The sequence below is a fragment of the Cibotium barometz genome, chromosome 3, assembly GCF_041138505.1.
Source record: "Cibotium barometz isolate CiBa-2024 chromosome 3, ASM4113850v1, whole genome shotgun sequence".
Lineage (NCBI taxonomy): Eukaryota > Viridiplantae > Streptophyta > Polypodiopsida > Cyatheales > Cibotiaceae > Cibotium > Cibotium barometz.
In genome coordinates, this window is record NC_141048.1 from 35,725,877 (window position 1) to 35,748,229 (window position 22,353).

Sequence of the window (22,353 nt, forward strand, 5' to 3'; positions counted from 1 at the left end):
CCAACAGATGGCTTGCGGCCATGCCAAGCCTCATATGGAGTGACAACCTGTAATGCTTTGGTGGGACACCTGTTTAGTACATAAGTGGCACACATGACAGCCTCAAGCCAAAAACCATGTGGTAGACTTTGACTCTTAACCATACATCTTGCCATTTCCATGAGAGACCTGTTTTTTCTCTCAGCCACACCATTTTGCTGTGGTGTATACGGCACTGTACATTGGTGTTTTATCCCACGCTCAGCCAGAAATGCATTAAATTCTGAAGACATATACTCCCCCCCTCGATCTGAACGGAGGGTGCCCATCTTACTTTCTGACACATTTTCAGCCATAACCAAAAACTGTTTGAAGCACAAAAACACTTCTGACTTTGCCTTCAAAGGATATACCCATGCATGCCTGGTAAAATCATCAATGAAAGTCACGAAGTAAAGGTAGTTTCCAAATGATGGAGTTTGCATGGGACCACAAACATCACTGTGAACAAGCTGCAATCTGCGTTCAGCTCTCACTGATCCATCTTTGGGAAAGGAAGCACGCTGCATTTTACCCAATATGCAGCCCTCACAAACATGCTTGACAGGTGCCTCAAGCTTAGGCAAAGAAGACACCATTTCAGATTTCTGCAGGCGCAGCAAACTTGCAAAATTCAGATGACCAAAACGTGCATGCCACAGTTTTGCATTTGAAATAGCCTGCGTATCCATAATAGCACATGCTGAATCCTCTACACATTTGCCATTCATATTGAGCTTATACAGCCCTCGACATAATGAACCAGATGCTACAATGATGTCACCACAAGAGAGATCATGAACAGTACATCTGTCATCCACAAATTTTACAACCAAACCTGTTTTGGCAAATGCGGAGACTGACAGCAGATTCTTTTTGATCCCTGGCACATACAATGCATCAAAAAGTGTAAAGGTGTTGCCATTTGCAACATTCAGCACAATCTGTCCAACTCCTTTAACGGGATAAGAGGAGTTATTGGCACAAGTGACAGTATTCCCTGTGGGAGCAGACTCAAGGAAAGTGAATAAACTGCGCTGCGAGGTGATATGCTTAGTGGCACCACTGTCAAAGTACCATACATCTGAATCTACTGCAGACATACATGTGTCATGCAAAGATGGGTCATAACTGCACTGCGCATTGAATGCCCATTCTGTATCTAGCACAACATTAGCAGATTCATTGTTAGAAGGAGAGGCATCTGCAACAGCCATACCAGCCTCTTTCTTCTTAGCCTCTTTCGCAGCTAGCTTAGGACACGCTTTGATGACATGATCATTTCCCTTACAGTACTTGCAAAATGTCTTCTGTTTGTCACCCTTCTTCTCATCTTTGTCTTCCTTCTTTGGTTGCACAGCATTTGCAGATTTCTGCTTACTAGAAGAAAAGCCAGCTTTACCTTTCCCGCTTCTCTGACTAGCAACGAAAGCTTGATCTGCGACACGCATAATATTCCTGTTTTGCCTTGACTGGTCTTCTTGCAGCAAAACAGAAACTAACTCCTCAAATGATAAGGCATTGGGATTGCCTTTCATCATCAAGCGAAGAGTGGAAGCAAAACCCTGATAAGAATCTGGTAGACCATTCAAAACAGTCTGCACAAGTGAACTGTCTGACAGGATTTCATCTGCAGAAATGAGCTGCTCTTTGAAATCCTTGATCTTTGTCAAAAAGCTATCCATAGAATCACCTTCGTTCATATGCTCACTCTCCAACTGTTTTCGGAGATAAGCAACACGAGCCTCATTTCTTGCCTGATACAATGTGGCAAGTACATCCCAAGCATCCTTAGAAGTCCTGCAGGAGCGAATATGTGGGATAATGGTACGTTTGACAGACAGCGCAATCAAGGCATGAGCCTGCGCATCTCTACCATCCCAACGAATCTGCTCTGCTGAAAGTGGTGGTTCTCGAACAGCTGCTACAGCACTTGTGCCTGCACCATCATCAACAGTACCTGTTTCTGATGTGTTTGCAGCATTCCCAGCCACAATAGGACGTGCATCAATACCCTGCACAATGTTCCATAACCCCTTTGCTACCAATACATGTCGCATCATATATGCCCACAATGGATAGTTGGTGCCATCCAACTTATCCTCAGCAGCCAACATGCGGAATACATCATTGTTGTCAGCCATGGCCAATGACTGTACCACTAGATGTAAATGCTGTCTGTAAGAGGTAAACCTGTATAAAATCGACCTGTGCTATGTAGCACAGCCCAAAACAGACGAATGGGCACCTGTCCTGCAGATTTCAATCTTGACAGATAATCTGCACAGTAGGACGATATTGCCTGCGCAGTACTTGGAATGCAAAAACGGAGGGCGAAATGACCTCAGATCAAAATTCTGAAACGACCGAGCCCTACGGGCTCACCCAAAGCATATACTAACCTGCAGACGCTCGTGAAACCTCGTCGCAATCGGAGGAGATGAAGCGGCAGGTGCCGGTGATGCTGCGCGGGAGGAGGAAGCCTGCTCTGATACCAATTGTTGGAATTAGGGTTGCAGGTATGCACACACAACTTCAAGAAGATGAGGAAGCTTGAGCACAACACAGTAGTGTATTATGAGTGCCAAAAATGAAAGATAACAAGCCCTAGAAGATAATGGGCGTATATACAATGCACGGGGGAAAAAACCTCCTAGTGAGGGAAAAAGTGCCCCGGCGGTCCTAAGTGTGTTCACACACATCACTACTATAATATGGTAACATCGTGAGTGTCCTAAGCGTAAGAATAAGGACACTCAGAAGCAGCAAAAGGCAAATGTGTATGCCAATCTTGATGTGCAAGGGAATACATGAAATGAAGACAGAGAGGATGTTTTGCAAAGCTTGAGACATCTCAAGGATCAGCCCCCACTCTTTATGTTTGATGACTATGCCACAGATAACTTCATTTCTATGAAGATGGCATCCCCATTGAACATTGATGTAGGGGACAGTTGCATACACATCCAGAGGTATCTTGATCATGAGAATTTCTTGGTTGCACCAATGCAACGATGTGATGTATTGCTAGCTTATGCCTGACATGTCCCGAACTAGGGCTCACAATGGAGTCACAGTATACAACAAATATTCCTTAAAAAAGGTAAATCCTACTGTAGGAATGTTGCGCTGATGGAGATCCAGTGTGTCATGTAGCACTCCAGTGTAGGGTGCATGTGACATTCTCTCCTGCTTAGCTTGGCAGCAAGTTCATCGCTTCCAAGTAGTCCGCCAGGAGTTGGGGTGCTCTAGAAAGAACTCTTCGATGAGCCAAACTGCTTCATGGGTACCTCGGTCCTTGAACTTCCAGTAGAATTGTCTTTTTTTTCGACCACATCCATGCTTCTATCTTTGGAGGAGATCTATTCAGACTCAATTACTTCGGCTTCATCTACCATGTCCGGTTGTTGCTCGTCTACAATATCCTGCAAAGCTGGACTAATGTAGAGCTTCAACCAAGAAACATGGAAAACATTATGCATACTCCAACTATCTGGAAGCTTAAGCTTCATAGAGACATCATTTAAATTTTTAATGATAGGAAAGGGTCTAAAGCTGTGAAAGGAGAGTTTTGGACAATGTTTGCCCACTTGCTTCAATCTCTGCTTCATTATCCGGAGATATACCCAATCCCCTTCTTTAAAGTTGACATCTCGTCTTGATTTGTTGGCTTGCCTAGTGTATGCTTCCTATGCTTTGGCAAGGCATTTCTTGACAAACTCAATGATCTCTGAAAAAGTTTCGATGGTCTTGTTGGTCTCTAAGGAAGGTGACACCATCCTCGTAAGAAGCGACGAGAAACGTTGACCAAATGCTGCTCGTACGCAGTCCAACCAATGCTAGATGAACCAAAGGAAGATAATGCTCCCACTTTGACCGCCTATTATGGCAATACGATTTGAGAACATCAAAAGCCCACTGATTGTAAATTTTCTGTCTGCGGATGGAATGCACTATGGTCAAAAAATGCTCTCCAAAAAATTGAAGTAAACTTGGGATCCCTGTCTGATGTTATTGTCCTTGGCAAACTTCCTATGGGGTACCAATGGCGGATGAACAAGTGAGTGATGTTGTAACTGCTCCCCACGAGAGACCAACCACAATCGGAAAACAAATTCACAATCTTAGATCACTTAACTTTGATATTAATGAACAACATAAGCAACCACAAAGTTGAAAATGAAAATACACAACTTGACACCACCACTGGGGCCGGAAAGGGCCGACCCCCCCTCAATTCAAATTGCATTGTGAATCTTCCAATGACTATGTAAAGCCAATTCATTGATCTTCTCTATCACCTTGAAGGGTCCATAATACCGAGTAGAAAGCTTAGGATATGATCGCTCTCGTCCTGGCCTCTTCCAAAGCCTAGCTTTCTCAAATTTCAGCAATACCCAATCACGTTCTTTGACTTGCATGTCCCTTCTATGCTTGTCGGTAGCCCTCTTATGCTTGTCTTGAGACCTTGCAATGGTTGTCCGCACCTGAGCAAAGGCTACATCCAAATCACACACATACTCATCAACTGCAAAAATCTCATCCTTTGTGCGAAGAATGGGTGGCAAGACCACTCTTCCATAAATAATCTCAAATGGAGCTTTTCCCGTAGGCAAACTCTACAAGTGGAAGATACTTCTCCCAAGTACTCTTTTGATCTGCCACGTAACACATTAACAAATCCAACATAGCTGAATTTGCAACCTCACTCTGACCATTCGTTTGCGGGTGATAGGCCGATGAAAATTTAAGCGTAGTGTCCATGTTGTCAAATAGAACCCTCCAAAAGAGGCTCGTAGTCCTAGGATTTCTATCCCCAACGATGAACTTTGGCATACCATGATGCTAAAATATCTGAGCAAGAAAAAGCTTCACCATATGATCTGCTTTAATGGTTTTCTTGACTGGCAAGAAGTGAGCTTGCTTGCTAAACCTGTCCACAATGGTCCAAATAGCATCATTCCCTTGCGGGGATCTAGGCAAGTCCATAATGAAGTCCATAGTAATGCTTTCCCATGGCTGCGAGGAAATAGGCAAAGGCTGAAGCAAACCTGGAGACTTTTGCCTATCAAATTTCACCTTTTGACAAGTGATACATGCGCGTACATAAGCTTCAATGTCCTTATGCATGCTTGGCCAAAAGAAATATCTCTCAATCATGCGTGTCGAAGGTAAAATACCTCTGTGACCAACACAAGGTGGAGCGCGACATTCCTCCATAACTTTTGGACGCATATGAAGATCTATTTTTTTAGCTTAAATCTAAACTATGAATTTTAATCATAATTTTAACCATAATCATAAGCATTGCCCCTCTTTCGCATATTGCTCCCTTTACTCGGGAGTCAAGCCAAACTTGTTCTTCTTTACTTCATTGTCCTTAGATGAGGTATTTTCAGCTTACGTCCCTTTTGGGCTTCCCGAAAGTCCTTTTTAGGTGGTTGTCCACCTTTTTGCAGGTTTGGGACAGCCCTCTCTTTGCCCTTGGAACCCCATTATCTTGCTTAATTTTAAGCACCAATTGCTCCATAGCAAGAGCAAATGCTATGAACTACTTCTGAAGGATGTGTTTCGGTTGCAATTCAATGCCCGAACGATAGGCTGGTTGCAACTCGAAGCAAAACTTCCTTCTCTTCTCATCTTCGGAGAGATACACGAAGAGAGTAACCTCAAGCAAGACCTTCCAAAACTTGTTCACATATTGTTGCACACTCTCATTGTCTTTCTGCTGAAGTCTATCCCACTTCTGTGTGAGAGCTTGCTCCGCATTTGGAGGCAAAAACTGGGCATAAAACCTCTCCTTGAACTCTTTCCAAGTGCAAATGGGATCTTTGGTGGTCTTTTCGGTGATCCACCAATGTGCGGCTGTCCCCTTCAAGAACATGCTCTTGGAAGCGGTCATAATTTATAAGTGACTTTTGGGCGCCCAAACTTTAATGAAGTGGGAACGCACTCACTTATAAATATTGGCTAAGTCCTAAGGGCTATTTGAGCCTAGATTGGGTAATACTTACCACCTGTTCACATGCCACACAACCATGTTAGCAGACAGTTTCACACGCACGGTTCACGGGCGGGCGTCCCCTTACCTGGAACTACACATTGGTCAATCAAGCATGAAAACAGCATGCAATTTCAATTGCAAGCAAGCACATAAAGATGCTATGCAATGCAGCATTGGTATGGACAATCCCCGTTCATGAGACTATACCAAAATAGACGTGCTCCAGGCAAGTACACGAGGTACCAGACCCAATGGAACACCAATCCACCAAGCATTTCCGGGGCATATACACGGAGGCACAAGTCCCAACGGAAAGCCAAGTCTACAGTATCACATGAGTGGCATCAATCCCCGGCATAAACAACTGCCATGGACACCAATCCAATGTACATACATGATAAGAAAGCACGGGTGGACCAATTGGGTGGCCAAATGGTGACATCCCCCCGGCTTCTAAACAGTTGTCCGCAATTGAAAAGCATCCAAATATGTTTGAAGCACATGCGGGCAATCTTTGAAGAACTCTTCATCTACCCATTTAGCATCAATGGGAAGATAGTTCCTAAACTTCACAAGGTAACGCCTGACAACTTCCTTGTGTTCCTTGTGATACACAATCTGCTCTAGCTGCAAGATCTCCTCAAGCTCATCCACTTCTGGTGGATCCTCAATGACCATTTCACTGGGCTCCGGCCCTACATACTTGCGAAGGAGACTCACATGAAAAGCATTGTGTATGTGCCAATGACTAGGTAATGCCAATCTGAAAGCCACTTCATTGATCTTCTCGATCGATCGAAAAGACCCATAGTACCTGGTTGCAAGGTTAGGATATGCACCCTCTTTGCCAGGCCTCTTTGCAAGTCTTGCTTTGTCAAATTTCAGCAATACCCAATCATTCTCTTTAACATCCAATTGCCTTCTATGCTTGTCGGCAGCCTTTTTATGCTTGTCTTGTGACATTGCAATGGCTGTCCGCACCTAAGCAAAAGCAATATCCAAGTCTCTTACATACTCATCAGCTGCAAATATCTCATCCTTTGTGCGAAGGATGGGTGGCAAAACCACCTTACCATAAACAATCTCAAACGGGGCCTTTCCTGTAGATGCATGCACCGTGTTGTTGTATGCAAATTCCACAAGCGGTAAGTACTTCTTCCAAGAAGACTTCTGATCCGCCACATAACATTTCAAGAGATCCAACACAGCTGAATTTGCAGCCTCACTTTGCCCATCCGTTTGAGGGTGATAAGCTGATGAGAAGTCCAATTTGGTGCCCATATTATCAAATAAGGCCCGCCAAAAGAGACTTGTAGTCCTGGGATCTCTATCCCCCACAATGGACTTCGGCATTCCATGATGTTTGAACACTTGTGCAAGATATATTTTAACCATATGCTCAGCTATGATGGTCTTTTTGACCGGCAAGAAATGAGCTTGCTTGCTAAACCTGTCCACAATTGTTCAAATTGTATCATTACCCTGTTGGGTACATGGCAAGTCCATAATGAAATCCATTGTAATACTACGCCGCTTCCACCACCGCCGGCGGCAGGAGCCCCGGAGCGGGTGGGCGGGGACCCCACAGCTGGTATCAGAGCATTGTTGAAAGCTAATAAGGATAAACAAATTCTTATCAGAAATTGATAATAAAAACTCAGAAAAAGCATTTTTCATAATGTATTTTCATTCCGTAAGTTTCTTTAATGAAGAATTTTTAATCAAAGAAATTGTTTCTATAGATGGAAGTTCCCTATTTATCTAGTATTCCTAACCTCACCTAGTCTCAAGATATGACTCCGTTCTCATCTCTTCCGCTTCAACTCGAACGAGCCGAGCAAGACTCGCACGCCATTACGAGGATTTATATTTTCCTGACCTAGCGGAGAGACGACAGCATAAGTGGTTTGCAGGGCAGTATATCCATGCCTCTTGCGACCGGCGTGCAATGCTGAGGCAGAACCTCTCATTGGCAACGAAGGACAGAGGACAGCTCCTATGCAATTTCCAGATGCATCACATTCCACACAAAAAGGCTTTTGCAAATCCGAAATGGTCAACACTGGACCATGAGTAGTTGATTGCATCAATCTTTGTAGGATCCATCCGCACTCCATCTTTGGACACAATATGTCCAAGATAATGTATCTCTGACAAGAAGAACTCACTCTTCTTTGCATTTATGAAGAGTTTATGCTTATGGAGCTCTTCAAAAACAATAGCCAAATGAGCTTTATGCTCTTCTTCGGTCTTCGAGAAGACTAGGATGTCATCAAAGAAGACACCTGTAAATTTCCTGTACCTACGGAATATGTGATCCATCATTCTATTGAATGTAGCCGAGGCGTTTGTAAGACCAAAAGGCATAACAAGATACTCATAAAGCCCAAATGTTGTCCTGAAAGCAATTTTGTGTACATCTTCAGACACTATACACACTTGATGATATCCACTCTTGAGATCAATTCGGCTAAAGCATGTCAATCCATCCAACTTGTCAAGGATGTCGTCTATGCGTGGAATCGGAAACCGATTCTTGATGGTAAGCTTATTCAAAGCTCTATAATCCACACACATACGAAAGGATCCATCCTTCTTTTGAACCAAGAGGACGGGTGAACAATATGGGGAAGAGCTTGGCTGAACCAAACCCTTTTCAAGAAACTCATTCACTTGCTTCATGATCTCCTCTTTTTGGGATGCACTTACACGATAGGCTGGCCTATTAGGTGGTGAGCTACCCGGCACAAGATCAATGCGATGATCTTCCGGTTGTACAGGTGGTAACTCATTTGGTAACTCATCAACAAAACAATCATTGTGCTCTTGCAAAAATTTCAGCCTATCATTACTAAGAGTGTTTACATGTACATTATTTTTCTCAACATGATCTCGTACAAAAATCAAGTACACAAAAACACTCTTTTTCATTACTTTCTTAATTTGTACATGAGATACAAGGGGAATGGTATCACCCTCTTCACCAGCATCAATTACATGCTCTCGGCCTTTATGCATGAAGGTGATCCTGTTGGTCTTGTAAGCCTTGCACGGATCAAAACGTGTATGCCAAGGCTTTCCAAGCAATACATCACAACCATTCAAAGATGTCACAAGAAAATCCTCATGATCCACATAGCCTTGAATGTGTATGCGTAACTTGCCAAAAATAGGCATGACCTGCACTTCTCTACCAACAAAGGCAACCCCTACTTCAATTTGAGAACCCATGTCCTCCACTTCAATACCCAAAGCAGCTGCCATCTGTGTGGATATGAAATTTTCAGATACACAATCATCAAACATGAACAAAGCGGGCCGATCTTTGAGCTGTCCCCAAGCTTTACATACAACCCTATCTTTGCTATCATGTGAAGTGTTGCTGTCACCATTTCGTCCATCTCCATTTTTGGAGCCACTTCTATGGGACTATCACTCCATAGAACGGCCAGATTTGTGTCATGTTCACGTGGGGCCAGGCTAGTGTCCCATGTGAAAGGGCCAGTTTTATGGTGTCACATGGACGGGAGCCAGATCACTGCCACCCATGTGCGACCACTGCTGCGTCACATGGATGGGAACCAGTTTCGTGCCACCTGTGTGTGATTTGCTTCGTGCTGTATGGACGGGAGCCTGTTGGTGCCACCCGTGTATAGCCAGGATAGTGTCTTACCTATGGGATTTTTACTCCATAGGAAGACCAGGACATATTTATTTATATTTGCCGTGCCAAGATTGTTACTCCATAGGAAGACCAGGACATATTTATTTATATTTGTCGTACCAGTTTTATGCCCGACAGGAACCTCTTGTACAAGTTTCATGAAAGGGAGATTTCATCCACTATTTGTGCACATGCATTTATGCCTGCATGCATAAATTTGTTTTTGCATGACTTGTTTGCGTGTGTCTGCCCCTGTTATGCCGTGCCAGTACACTGGACGGGGACGCCCTCAGTGTACCGTGGAATGCTGTTTGCTGACTTAGTGGTGTGGCGTGTGAACAGGTAGTAAGTATATTCATTTTCCCTTTTTAAAAGGTGAAATCCATAAACTAGAGTAAACCTTAATTTGTTATAAGCTAATGTGTTCACACACACTTAAAGTTGGGCTGGACATTTATTTCCTAGTGTGGGTGTCCATAAGTATAAATTTTGTATTAAGGTATTATAACCTTGGATAAGCCTTTCTTTTGCATGGAACATTTCTTGAAATTTCCCCACGTGGTGGGTTGGTGGTTCTTCTTTCTCCTTTGCCTCCTCACGGCTGCCCACGCCTGAAGATAGCTGGTTGTGCCCGCCTACTCTCCATCTCATGTACCTGTTGTTCATCGACTGTACTTGTCCACGGCTGTACCAACTCAAGTGTACCTGCTGTCCACAACTGTACCAGTTCCTTGTGTACTTGTTGTCCACGCTTACTGGCTGCCCCTGGAGTACCTACAATACCTAGTGGCTGCCCCTGGTGTACCTACGGTACCTGCTGGATGCCTTGGTGTACCTACTGCAAGTACAGGTATCTGCATAGTACCTGGCTTGCACACTTGTGAAGAACCTACTAAAGTGCTTGATTGTACCTGCTACAAATAGTACCGGTTGTATCTGGATTGCACTCACCGTACCAGGTGCTCTCTTATTCTTTTTCTCATTTGAATAAATCTGAAAATTGCTAATTTAAATTCAGGAAATGCTTTAAGTTGTGTAGTGCAGAAGCATGGCATGTATATGCTCGCCATGTTCACGAAAATTCTTCCTGATGTGGCTAGAATATTTCCCTGTGTGGTGTTGTTAACCGTGCTCTCAGAGCTTCTGAGAGCCAGTGAAGGTTAAACTCACCAGGGAATTTGAGAGCAAAGCTCATTGGAGAGAACCAGGCCACGTTCCCTCCATGGTGTGCGTCAATACGGGCATGCCTGTTGGTGCACGGTCCCAGAAGACCAGTGAAAGGCAGGTGTCCACCCAGTGAAGGTGGGAATGAGCCTGTGATCTGGGGCTACTCTACCCAACACCTCTTCATCGACTTTAACCCGTTCTTTTTGGTTGTTTTCACTCCCTTGGGGAGAAATCTAGCATGTCTTGCCCGTGACACTTGTACAAATATAAATACTCCAAGAAATACAAAAAGTATTGAGGGAGGGGCTGGCCCTTTCCGCCCCAGTACTGGTGTCATTTGTAATTTCAATATTTCCAGTTTCTGTGTTGCTGATGTTGTTTCCATTGTTTAATAACAGTTAAATTAAGTGTTCTAAACATGTATATATTGTCTTCCGATCTATAGGCCTCCTGCTAGAAGCAGTCACAGTTGCCCTGCACATCCTGAACCATATGCACATTAGGCTTTGATGCATTTGCATTATCACGCTTCTTGTTTGGGCATGCCTTTGCAATATGCTTGGTGCTACCACAAGTAAAGCATTTCCCCTCACTCATATATTGCTTTTTCTGTTCCGGACTGAGACCATAGTCTCTCAGTTTGAAGGGACGCTTCTTGATAGTGTTATTTTGAGCCTTTGGACCATTTTTATCTTGGTTTTGGTCCTTTTTAGGTGGCTGTCCATCATTTTGCAGGTTTTGGACAGCCCTCTCTTTGCCTTGAAATGAGGGTTTAGCCTTATTGGATCGACTCAATTTGAGTTCCAATTGCTTGGTGGCAGTGGCGTCTACGATTAATTGATGTAAGGTATGACCAGGATACATTTGTAGTCCCGCTTTGTACACGGGTTGCAATCCCGATTGAAACCTTCTCTTCCTTTCCGCCTCGGTGACATGCATAAATGGAGACACCTCCAAAAGCACTTTCCAAAACTTTTGTACATATGCATTTACCGATTCCCCCTCCTTTTGCTTTACCCAATCCCACTTCATTGTTATCTCATTCAATGCATTGGGAGGCAAGAATTGAGCATAGAACCTCTCCTTGAACTCTTCCCATGATCTAACAGGATTCGGTAAGAGCTTCTCCGTGAGCCACCAATGGGCAGCAGTGCCTTTCATGAACATGCTTACATGCCGGATCATGGATTTCTGAGTGAAATCCTCATCACTGAAAGCAATATCAAACTGGGCAATAAAAGCAAGTGCCTTTGATGCATCATATTCCCCATGATATGTGTCAAACTTCACAGATTTGTCTCCGGCTTTGAAGTCACGAGACTTTGATGCATGTGTGTGCATCTCAACATGTTTTCCCCCATGTTTATCCATTGGGACAGCCCCTGTGAGGACTGGCATCATTTTTGGACCAAAAGGTGATGCATAAGGCATAGATACATATGCCCTGTAAGCATGAGGCATGGCTGGTCCCTCAACATGCATTGATACATTTTCAGCCATAACTTCTCCCTCACGAGCACGCTCGAAGGCATGAGTGGCATGAGAGATACGCGGAATACCTGCACCAACAGAAAATTGCAGCCCATGTTGCATGTGTTGTGCATGCACATTTTCAGCCGGCAATGGCATTTGACATACATTTTGACCACTGCCATAAACATTGTATCCTTCACGGACTACATAAGGTATTCCTGCATGGCGTAAAGTCACTGATTATTCCTCTCCCATAGCATGGAGATTCATCCTCTTAGACATAAGTTCTTGTTCGGGCACTTGTGGGGATTCCAAGACATGTGGGATAGTTGCCTTTTCTGCATAGGCATCCTCGGTACGAGCCAAGTATGCACGTGTTGCATACCTCGGTTGCATGTGCAACTCTTGAGCAATCATTGCCATTGCATGATCCATATAAGATTCAGCTTTCTTGGACTTCAAACGGTCATGTACCAATTGATCCTCGTCGCGGTAGAGATTCAATTCTTCTTGTTGTGCATGGAGAAGAGCCTGCATACGAGTAAGTTCAGCCCTCAAGACTATGGACTCTTCTTCCTGCATCTTCTCTTTGCCACGAGATGGCTGTCCCACATATTCATGTTCCCTATTGTGCACCACATGAGGTTGCTCATCCTATAAAGCATTGGAGCATTTCATTGTTCTTCAACATTCATTGTATGGCTGTTCATAATGTTCTAAGTATAGAGATAGCTAGTGTTCACGGTGATCGTCTCTCACGATAGAAGTGAAAGAGAACCGTATGCTCTGATACCAATGTAACTTGGTTAAACACAATGCTAATCAATACACTTAAATACACTAAGATTTAATGGACACTTGCTCAAAATACAAGAAGTAAATTGCTGAATTTGACAAGAGACACACAATGAGCCAGAACGGATGATCCCTCCCTCAAATAAAGTATATTGATCTTGGGAGAATCAAGTACATAGTGTCATGGGCATTTCTGACCAGATTTCCATACCAATGCATATGAATACAGTATTGCAAACAAGTGGTTGTCGATGTAGACTTGCAACCCACACTACCCTCTCAAGTGCCCATGTTCCCTTACATCTGCTCTCTATTGTTCCACCAACACAAGGTAGCAACAATCTGCAAGAGAGCACGTAGGACAAGAGAACACTACACAGGGTATGTGATCTTGTAATCCGGTTCCTCCCTCCTGCTACTTGCTCCCAAATTTAAGCATAAAAGCTTACCAATAGCAAGTAGAGTCGATGGCAACGGAAGTCTTCGTGATGGAAGTCTTTGGAGTGTTGAGATCTTTAATTTGTCGCCTTTCTTCGCGACAAAAGTCTCCAAGAGGATGAAGGGAACCTTGGAAAAGCTTCCCCTATGATTCAACTTGAGAAAGAAAGATTGAAAGTCTCCAAGAGGATGAAGGGAACCTTGGGAAAGCTTCCCCTATGATTCAACTTGAGAAAGAACTTAGGATTTTCAGCAAAAATGAGAGTTGTTTTGCTGAATTTCAGTCATTGGGAGTGCGTAGGAGAGTCATTAGCACTTGGAAACACTCTTGAAAGCTTGGAAAACACCCTAGCAAGTTGGGTATGGCTATGGAGAGCTTGAAAATGAAGAGAAATGGTTGAAAAACAAAGTTTTCAACCTCCAAAAATCTTCATAAAGAGAAAACACGAATTTTCTCTTAATAAGTAAGTGAATTGGGGTCCAACCAGGTGAAGGGACATGGGGAGATGCCCATTTATGAGTAAAAGGGGAGGATCAGGTCCTGGACATTGAGTCTTGTCCGCCTCGGGACTTCAGTGAGTGTAAACTTGGAAGCGGTCATAATTTATAAGTGACTTTTGGGAGCCCAAACTTTAATGAAGTGGAAACGCACTCACTTATAAATATTGGCTAAGTCCTAAGGGCTATTTGAGCCTAGATTGGGTAATACTTACCACCTGTTCACATGCCACACAACCATGTTAGCAGACAGTTTCACACGCACGGTTCACGGGCAGGCATCCCCTTACCCGGAACTACACATTGGTCAATCAAGCATGAAAACAGCATGCAATGCAATTTCAATTGCAAGCAAGCACAAAAAGATGCTATGCAATGTAGCATTGGTATGGACAATCCCCGTTCATGAGACTATACCAAAATAGATGTGCTCCAGGCAAGTACACGAGGTACCAGACCCAATGGAACACCAATCCACCAAGCATTTCCGGGCATGTACACGGAGGCACAAGTCCCACGGAAAGCCAAGTCTACAGTATCACATGAGTAGCATCAATCCCCGGCATAAACAACTGCCATGGACACCAGTCCAATGTACATACATGATAAGAAAGCACGGGTGGACCAATTGGGTGGCCAAATGGTGACAGAAGTCCTCAAAAGCATCACAGATAGCACAAGACTGTTCCAGAAGTAGAACCAGATCCCAAGAATCTGCAACAAATAAAGGATCCATGTGAAAGGATCACACAGCAAAAGGACAAAACACCCTCCTTGTTCTGCAAATACTGCAAAGAACACAAGCTCGGACAAAATAAACTCTGCTCAGGATCTCTGAAAAGATCACTGCTCTCCTCCAAATAACTGTAAACTCCTGTCAAAGAAGAAAGTCTCCATAGATACAACACAGCTCCCGAAACTGGTCCTCAAGTGAAGTAGCTAGTGAAAGGCCCGCTCTGAGTGTAGAAAACTCCTATGGGAAGAAACTGGGAAACCGTGTAGGCCAGGAACAAAACACAGGTATAGATGCTCCAAAATCAGCAAAACGTTGACTGAAATCAGAAATTCAAAATCCTCCTCAAGTACCAAACTACCTCCAAAGCCACAATCCAAACAAGAAACCCCCTCTACAAGTGATCTGTGTCCACTGGAGAAGAAAACGCAGCCAAACAAGGGCTACAAACCTGAAAATTCAGGTCAAACAGTGTCCACACCTCCTATGAGGAAAAACGTTGAAGAGAGGGTACCTTCGGGTCCAATAGATGAAGCCTAAGTGAAGGGAGAGCTACCAGCACGATCTATTCAGAAAAACGCAGCAACTATGGCTGCAAATCTGAAAACGCAGAGGTATTCGGGGCAGTAGAAAGGGCTGAATCTAGAAATGTAGACGAAATAGGGCACCACCAACCCTCAGATCAGCAAACAGCATTAGAAAACCTGTAGGAGAAGAAAACGCAGCACATGTATGGCTGCTGTCCTGCACAGAACAGGCCGCCTGCACTACAAGGGTAGATGAATCTGAAAACTGCTGCAAAACTGCTGTAGACAGCCACCTGTAGAAAAACGCAGCAACCTATGTGTTGCTGCCCTGAAAACAGTGCAGAAAATAGGTGTTCCAGAGGTCAAACTGATGAAGAAGGACCACGGGCTGCTGAGAAGAAATGCCTAGAAGAAGCAGGCGGCCAGCAGCACTTCTGAGAAAAAAAACGCAGATCTGTCCACCTTGCTGAAAACACAAAAGCGCAGGAGGGAGAGGAGGGAGCATCCAACACTGAAGATCACCGGCGCTCTGATAGATAGAATGTGCAGCGGAAGAAGGGAAAGTGGAAATATGAGGGAGGCATGCTGGCTATATATACTACTATTGGAAGGTTGGCGATTTCAAGCGTGTGATCTATGGCTAGAAGGTGCCTTGGATTATCCCATAAGTGGAAGCATGGGAAGTTGAAGAGCCATATATAGGCTAGAGTGGCACCTTGTCATGATCATCTCCTCCGGCCGGTGTTTTGGGAGGTAGTTCACCGGGAGATGGGAGCCCGGTGGCGGGTCAGGCGTGTGTAGTCCTGGGCGACCCCTCGCGCCTCGGTGGCTTGCGGAGCTCGAATCGAGGGAGGGTGTTGGAAGGTTGGCGATTTCGAGCGTGTGATCTATGGCTAGAAGGTGCCTTGGATTATCCCATAAGTGGAAGCATGGGAACTTGGAAGTTGAAGAGCCATATATAGGCTAGAGTGGCACATTGTCATAATCATCTCCTCCGGCCGGTGTTTTGGGAGGCAGCTCACCGGGAGATGGGAGCCCGGTGGAGGGATGCTGCAGTGCCCGTTGGGGGTGTTCATGGTGCTCGATGGTGGTGCGTCTCCTACGTGCGTTAGTCTTCCGCTGTGCCTACATGTAGGCAGCCGACTAGAGCAAAAGACCTCCACGACTGGGGAAAATACCCAGGACAATAAATGGAGAAAAATATGGGAAAATATATGTGAGGGGTGACCAGCCCCTCAAACTAACATGGTCAGTCCTAGAGACTAAAATAGGACACCAAATAGGAAGCCAACAAGTAGGGGATGATGTCTAACACTTCAGTGGGTAATTCGGGACCCCATACGGTGTGCAGTTCTCATCTCTCTCTCTCATATCTCTATAAATTTGAAGTATTAAAGTGGATTGCTAAACTCACGAAACTCGGGATACAGAAGACGGTGTGAGCATTTGTGTGACAGGATCCTCCAATACAAATACTTCCGCTGCATGTTACACAGTATGCATCACAGGAGAAGTAGAGGACGAGGCCCATTATATGCTCAATTGCCCAGCTTACTATGAGATACGGGGGAGATTCCATTGCCTCTTCCGAGAGGGATTCAAACCACTCACACGGGTGATACAGTTTGAGGATCAGAGGTGCTTGGGCATGTACTTGATGGAGCTCAGACGACATACGGATGTAGTGTTGAGGCAGCATGCTAAGAGACAGCCCCGGTTCCGACAGGACACCTCATAGAGAGCCATCACAGATTTCTTTGTGGTATATACATCCACATCGGAATCTACGGCCCACAACAGTTCCTCTACTACGACATCAGAGCCCACCACACCTGTACCCACGCCCTAGAGGAGTTCTTCGTGAGAGAGCTTTATCCATTCTGCGAGCTAGACGTCCCCGACCCAGAGCATCAAGACCCTCCACCACACAGAGACGGATTCGTGAGGTTCTCCGCCGACATGTCATGCTCCCATCACAGAGGCGACCGGCTTGCGAGGGGGCATGCCTCCCTAGCCCGTATGGGGAGACCATGTTTCCAGGCACATTTCCAAGAACCTCGCACTTAAGTGCTGGCTCTTTGATACTCTAGTACGGCCAACGGCTATGTATGGTGCAGCCTTTTGGGGACAAGCCTAGGGAAGGATCACTGGAGGAGCATAGAGAGGCTACAGGTGATGATGGTGTCACACATGATCAGGAGTAAGCCATCTGTACCACATGACATTCTACATGCAGAGTTTTTGGTGGCCCCACTTGTTACAGATGTCCTTTTTCAGACTCACTTACATTCAGCATGTATACACACGATTGACAGAGATCGCCTGAGGCCTCCCATGACTAGCACTAGCACGGCCACCACCATTACCGACAAATGCATGGTACTCTGAGGTAGTCGAGTGGTTTCATGCACATGGCATACAAATGGACCGTCTCCCCGCGTTTCAATATAGCCTCGATTCCCCCTACCTTGATCTCTCACGATAGGAGATCACCTGGATCATCCCGTTAGATCTACTCGGGCTACACATTGACCAAACATGGGTGTCTCCATCAGAGATTGGTAAGAAGTGTGAGTTCTACAAATATCACTTCTTGAGACTCTACGAGGATGGATTCTTTGAGATCTCGGGACACATACAGATACACATGTCACATGCTATGCATATCACGATCAGCCAGCTCAAGGTATCCTCCCACCGCCTCAAAGTAGAGACTCGAAGAGCTGAGGATATCCCACATGAGGAGAGGACGTGCACAGTATGCACCATAGGAGCAGTAGAGCATGAGACCCATTATATGTTCAGTTGCCCGGCTTACTACAAGATACGGGGGAGATTCCATAGCCTCTTCTGAGAGGGATTCGGACCACTCACACGGGTGATACAGTTTGAGGATCAAAGGTGCTTGGGCATGAACTTGATGGAGCTCAAACGACACAAGGATGTAGTGTTGAGGCAGCATGCAGCATGCTGAGAGATAGCCCCGGCTCCAACAGGACACCTCACATAGATCCATCAGATATTTCTTTGTGGTACACACATCCACATCGGAATCCACTGCCCACAACAATTCCTCTACTACAACATCAGAGCCCACCACCCGTACCCACGCTCCAGCTCTACGCCCCAGAGTTCTTAGCATGAGAGCTCGATCCATTCTGCGAGCCAGACATCCCTGACCCAAAGCATCAGGTCCCTCCACCACACAGAGACAGATTCGTGAGGTTCTCCGCCGACATGACACGCTCCCATCAAAGAGGCCGACATTCACTCCACCATCAGATCGGTTCTGGCCTAGGTGGGTATCATCATTAGCTGATCACACCATATCTAACTCTACACCGGATCATCTGTTGATCACATGTACTGTCAGATGTTTTTTCTTTCATGCTCAATATATCCATGGTACCATTGTACTACTTTTGGTCTCATGGGCCCTTGGGGTCTTCTCTATAGATGTTAATATAAGTTTCTTTCTTTCTTTCTCATGCACACATGCAATCTCCATGCAGAGTTCATACAAATTCCAATGCCGTGGGACTTTCAACACAGCAGGCAAGTAAAGTGTGCAACTAGGGATGGAAGAAAAAAGTAAGAGAACATACTGCACAATTGTTTTCCGAGCCTCCCAAAACTCTCGCTGACCAATGACACCAATCACATGTTTGGGAATGATTTTTCGCGAAAAAACTGGACTCTTACTGACCAGATCAGAGTTTTGAATAGGTGTGCAGTGGTGCTTCTCTGATACAATACTCCCAGCTATTTCAGAGCTCCTGTCACTAAGATATTGTGTGTTGTCAATATGTTCACTGCATGGCTTCTCTGGCACACAATCAGTTGTATCATTTGCCCCTTCATGCTCATGTGAACCCCTTTCTACTGGCAACACGGTTTTTCTTCCACAGGCCTCAATCCCTGGTGATCTTTCGACAGACCAATCACTTGAAGCTGCTGAGCTCACAAACACTTCAAAATCTTTAACTCCATTGCCATTAGATGCTCCAGGTGAACTGTTCCAGCACTTCTCCACAACTGCATCAGTCAAAGCAGATTGCAATCCAGCATTAGAAGCCTCCTCCACCTCTATATGGCCACTGCTCAAGTTGGTCATCGTGTCCTTAGATGAAGGAAATGTGAAGGTTTGTCTACTCTCAACCTTGCAGTGTGGTGTTCGAATGTCTGTCCAAGGGTGCCATTGATGAACAGGATTAATTTCAGCAGACACTAATGCAGAGCCTTGGCAACACTTTTTCTTCAATAAATTAGCTGGTATGGAATCATCGACAATCTCTGGATCACAATCCCTGCTACCGAAAGCAAGAGCTGCTGTACTATTTGAGGTTACACCAGAGAAACAAAGTTTTGCTTTGATAACAGACCCACTGGAAGCTTCATGTTTTTCATCACTGCCACTGCTTTTAGCAGCACTCAGCTGTCTCCGTTTCACCTGCCCTGCCTTCTGATGCTGGACATTAGAGCCTGTTGTTGGCTTGACGTAGTGTGAGGTGGTGTCGAATCTTCCGCCACTTGAGAATTCCTGTACACATTAAACAGTCTTTCAAAGTTGATCAAAAGCAAACAAAATCCCCCAAAGTAAAGCTTGCAGAAATTTTTGATAGCAAGTTTCCTAGCCAGAGCACAAGCGTTAAGAGACTGGAATTAGAAATATGTAAAAGACGAAACAGACTAATTTAATGGCAATCAATTTGTGGGCCCATAACATGCAATGGAGATATTGCTTGCAACTGTGGCTCAAAGACGGCATGGCATCAGTTAGTAGTTCAGAGAATAAGTATTCAGGGAAGGAGAAGCTGTCAATGATAACAAAATAGCACAAAACCTCTGCTGTGCTTGCTTGTTGGTCAACGTCAAACCTATCTGTAATCATGATTCACATTCTTGGTAGTAAGCGAGCCATTGAACTACTTCACAAGTGCATCATGCCTCCCCATGTCACCTCTCTGGCATTAATGCATGAAACATTGAACCATTCACTAGGGGCATTATATATTGCAATGTGACATATACTCACATGCTTGCTGATGTAAAGAATCCATATCATCTGATACACCGGATTTTTAGGCCATTCTTGTGTTTTGCCGTTTCCAAAGGTCCAAAATGAAATCTCAGCTGTTTTTGTCGTTTCCATTTCCTACCCCCGCCATTTCATCCATTTCCCCAACAACAGCTGCCCTTTCCCCTAGAAAACCCCAATTTCCAGCTAATATTAGTTTCTCTTCATCGCACCAATCTCCTTTCCCCTAGTTTTCCCTTCATATCCTCTCCTATTTTCTTACATCTGTGTGTGTGTCGTGTCTCCTCCTTCTGCTCCCTCCCCCTTATTTTGCATCTCCCTTGGTGATGTGGTATTTCCTTGTTAAAGTTCGCCCCAAACTTCCTGTTTCTATTTCCCTTTCCCATAACCATGACGGGATCTTAAACAATTTAGGGTAGGGCATGAGGTCTCAACATAAGGACCAAGTTCATAATGGTCTAACAAATGCCTTCATAGTTTGCTTTTCAAGAATAACAACCGTAGCAAGCTAGGTATTAGCCGGTAAATTTCATAAGAAATAAACATATATGCCCAAAATTCACAATTTAGCCCCTAAATGCTGGTGGCTATAACACAAATGCCAGAAAAAAAAAGGTTTACTGATACTTAATCTAGGGTTCCAAAAATGCTGCTCCCCCCCAAACCCCCTTTTACCCCTACGAAGAAAACACACCTGATGAGAAATGTGCTGCGCAGGGGGTGGTACGAACCGATGAGGGGTTATGGTGAACTGTTCGAACAAAGCCATCTTGTTGCGGGGAGGGGCTCGTGGACCAGAAACCCTAGTTTCACTCACATGGACCCGGGGAAAGAGAGCTCCACCGTGGCTCTCAGCCTCTGCTTGAATTTGCATCATCCTGTCCGCACAGTCATGCCTTCATGTACCCATTTCTGTGTTTTTCCGTAGTGAAGGACTCCATGGCTGCTAGGGTTTGTTCAGGTGGGTGAGCCCAGTGAAAGTTTGCACAACCTAGACGTTTGATATCCGAGAATCGAAAAACAAACCGCGAACGCTTGCGCTCAGGTTTGATTCGAGACGAAAGAGAGACGCCAAAAAGGAATGACATCGTGGCACAGCACAACCATGGAGTCATGCCAACATGGCAGGTGAAATCACCAACGAGATGACGCCACGTATCCATGTAGATCGTCTAAATGGGTACCAAGTAGCACCACGTGGGAGCATGCTTATGATGTGGCCGCTACGGGGCTAACACCACGAAGGCATTTGAGTAGGCATTACTCGCAAGCAAAACAAAAAGACTTGGCTTTTGTAAGGCAAGGCAAAGGCAAACTTCAAAGGCAAAGGCATTACTCGTCAAGCGTGTAGTAGTGTACTGTGTACTATGTACGCAGTGTGCTTACGCCACGCTGGCAAAGTTGTACGTCTTTCTGTACGGATGTATCCACGACAGCAAAAGCCTAAAGGTATCATTTCACTATAAGTGACGTCACCCGTTTGGAACTTTGAAGTGTGCTTCAGCACTGTGGCCCAGCCGGCCACGTGACCATAGTCCAGTCCTCCAATAAGATGCTAGCTTTGGATCAACCTGCATCGTATACAATTATACCTCGATCCAATTCGATGGTCACCGTAGTCCACGTGTCCATTTTAAAATTTCAGGATCGTGCCAAGTCGCATCGCAGCCGTCCCTTTCCGTATGTATATGACCCAAGTTTTTACCATTTATTATTTAATACCATACGACCCTTACCAGGGTCAGGGGTGCTTTATTATATATATATATATATATATATACACGACGATAATATATGAAGGATACATTTCTTTTTTGGGAACAATAATTTATCAATATATTAAGATCTACAGGATACATTTCTAAGTTTCAACCCCTAAAATATTATACCCAATTAATAAAGACAAGGTTTTGTACTAAGGATGTCTTTGAAAATCCCCTAAATGGAAAGAGAAGGATGCGTGGCAACCTTCATGTGTAGGCCTTTAAAGATCAAGGG

The 22,353-nt window shown here is 44.7% G+C and overlaps 1 protein-coding gene across 1 annotated transcript in view; it reads right to left on the reverse strand.

Moving 5' to 3' along the window:
* Positions 1 to 21,819, reverse strand: part of LOC147640006 (ELF3-like protein 2) — a 42,503-nt gene extending 20,684 nt beyond the window's left edge. The window contains exons 1-2 of the mRNA XM_086776229.1: positions 21,050 to 21,819; positions 18,923 to 19,857 (exon numbers count right to left, since the gene is read on the reverse strand). Of these exons, the coding sequence (XP_086632355.1) occupies positions 18,923 to 19,857; positions 21,050 to 21,232 (1,118 nt within the window). The 5' untranslated portion in view covers positions 21,233 to 21,819. The remainder of the gene's footprint in view (positions 1 to 18,922; positions 19,858 to 21,049) is intronic.
* Positions 21,820 to 22,353: the final 534 nt, after the last annotated feature.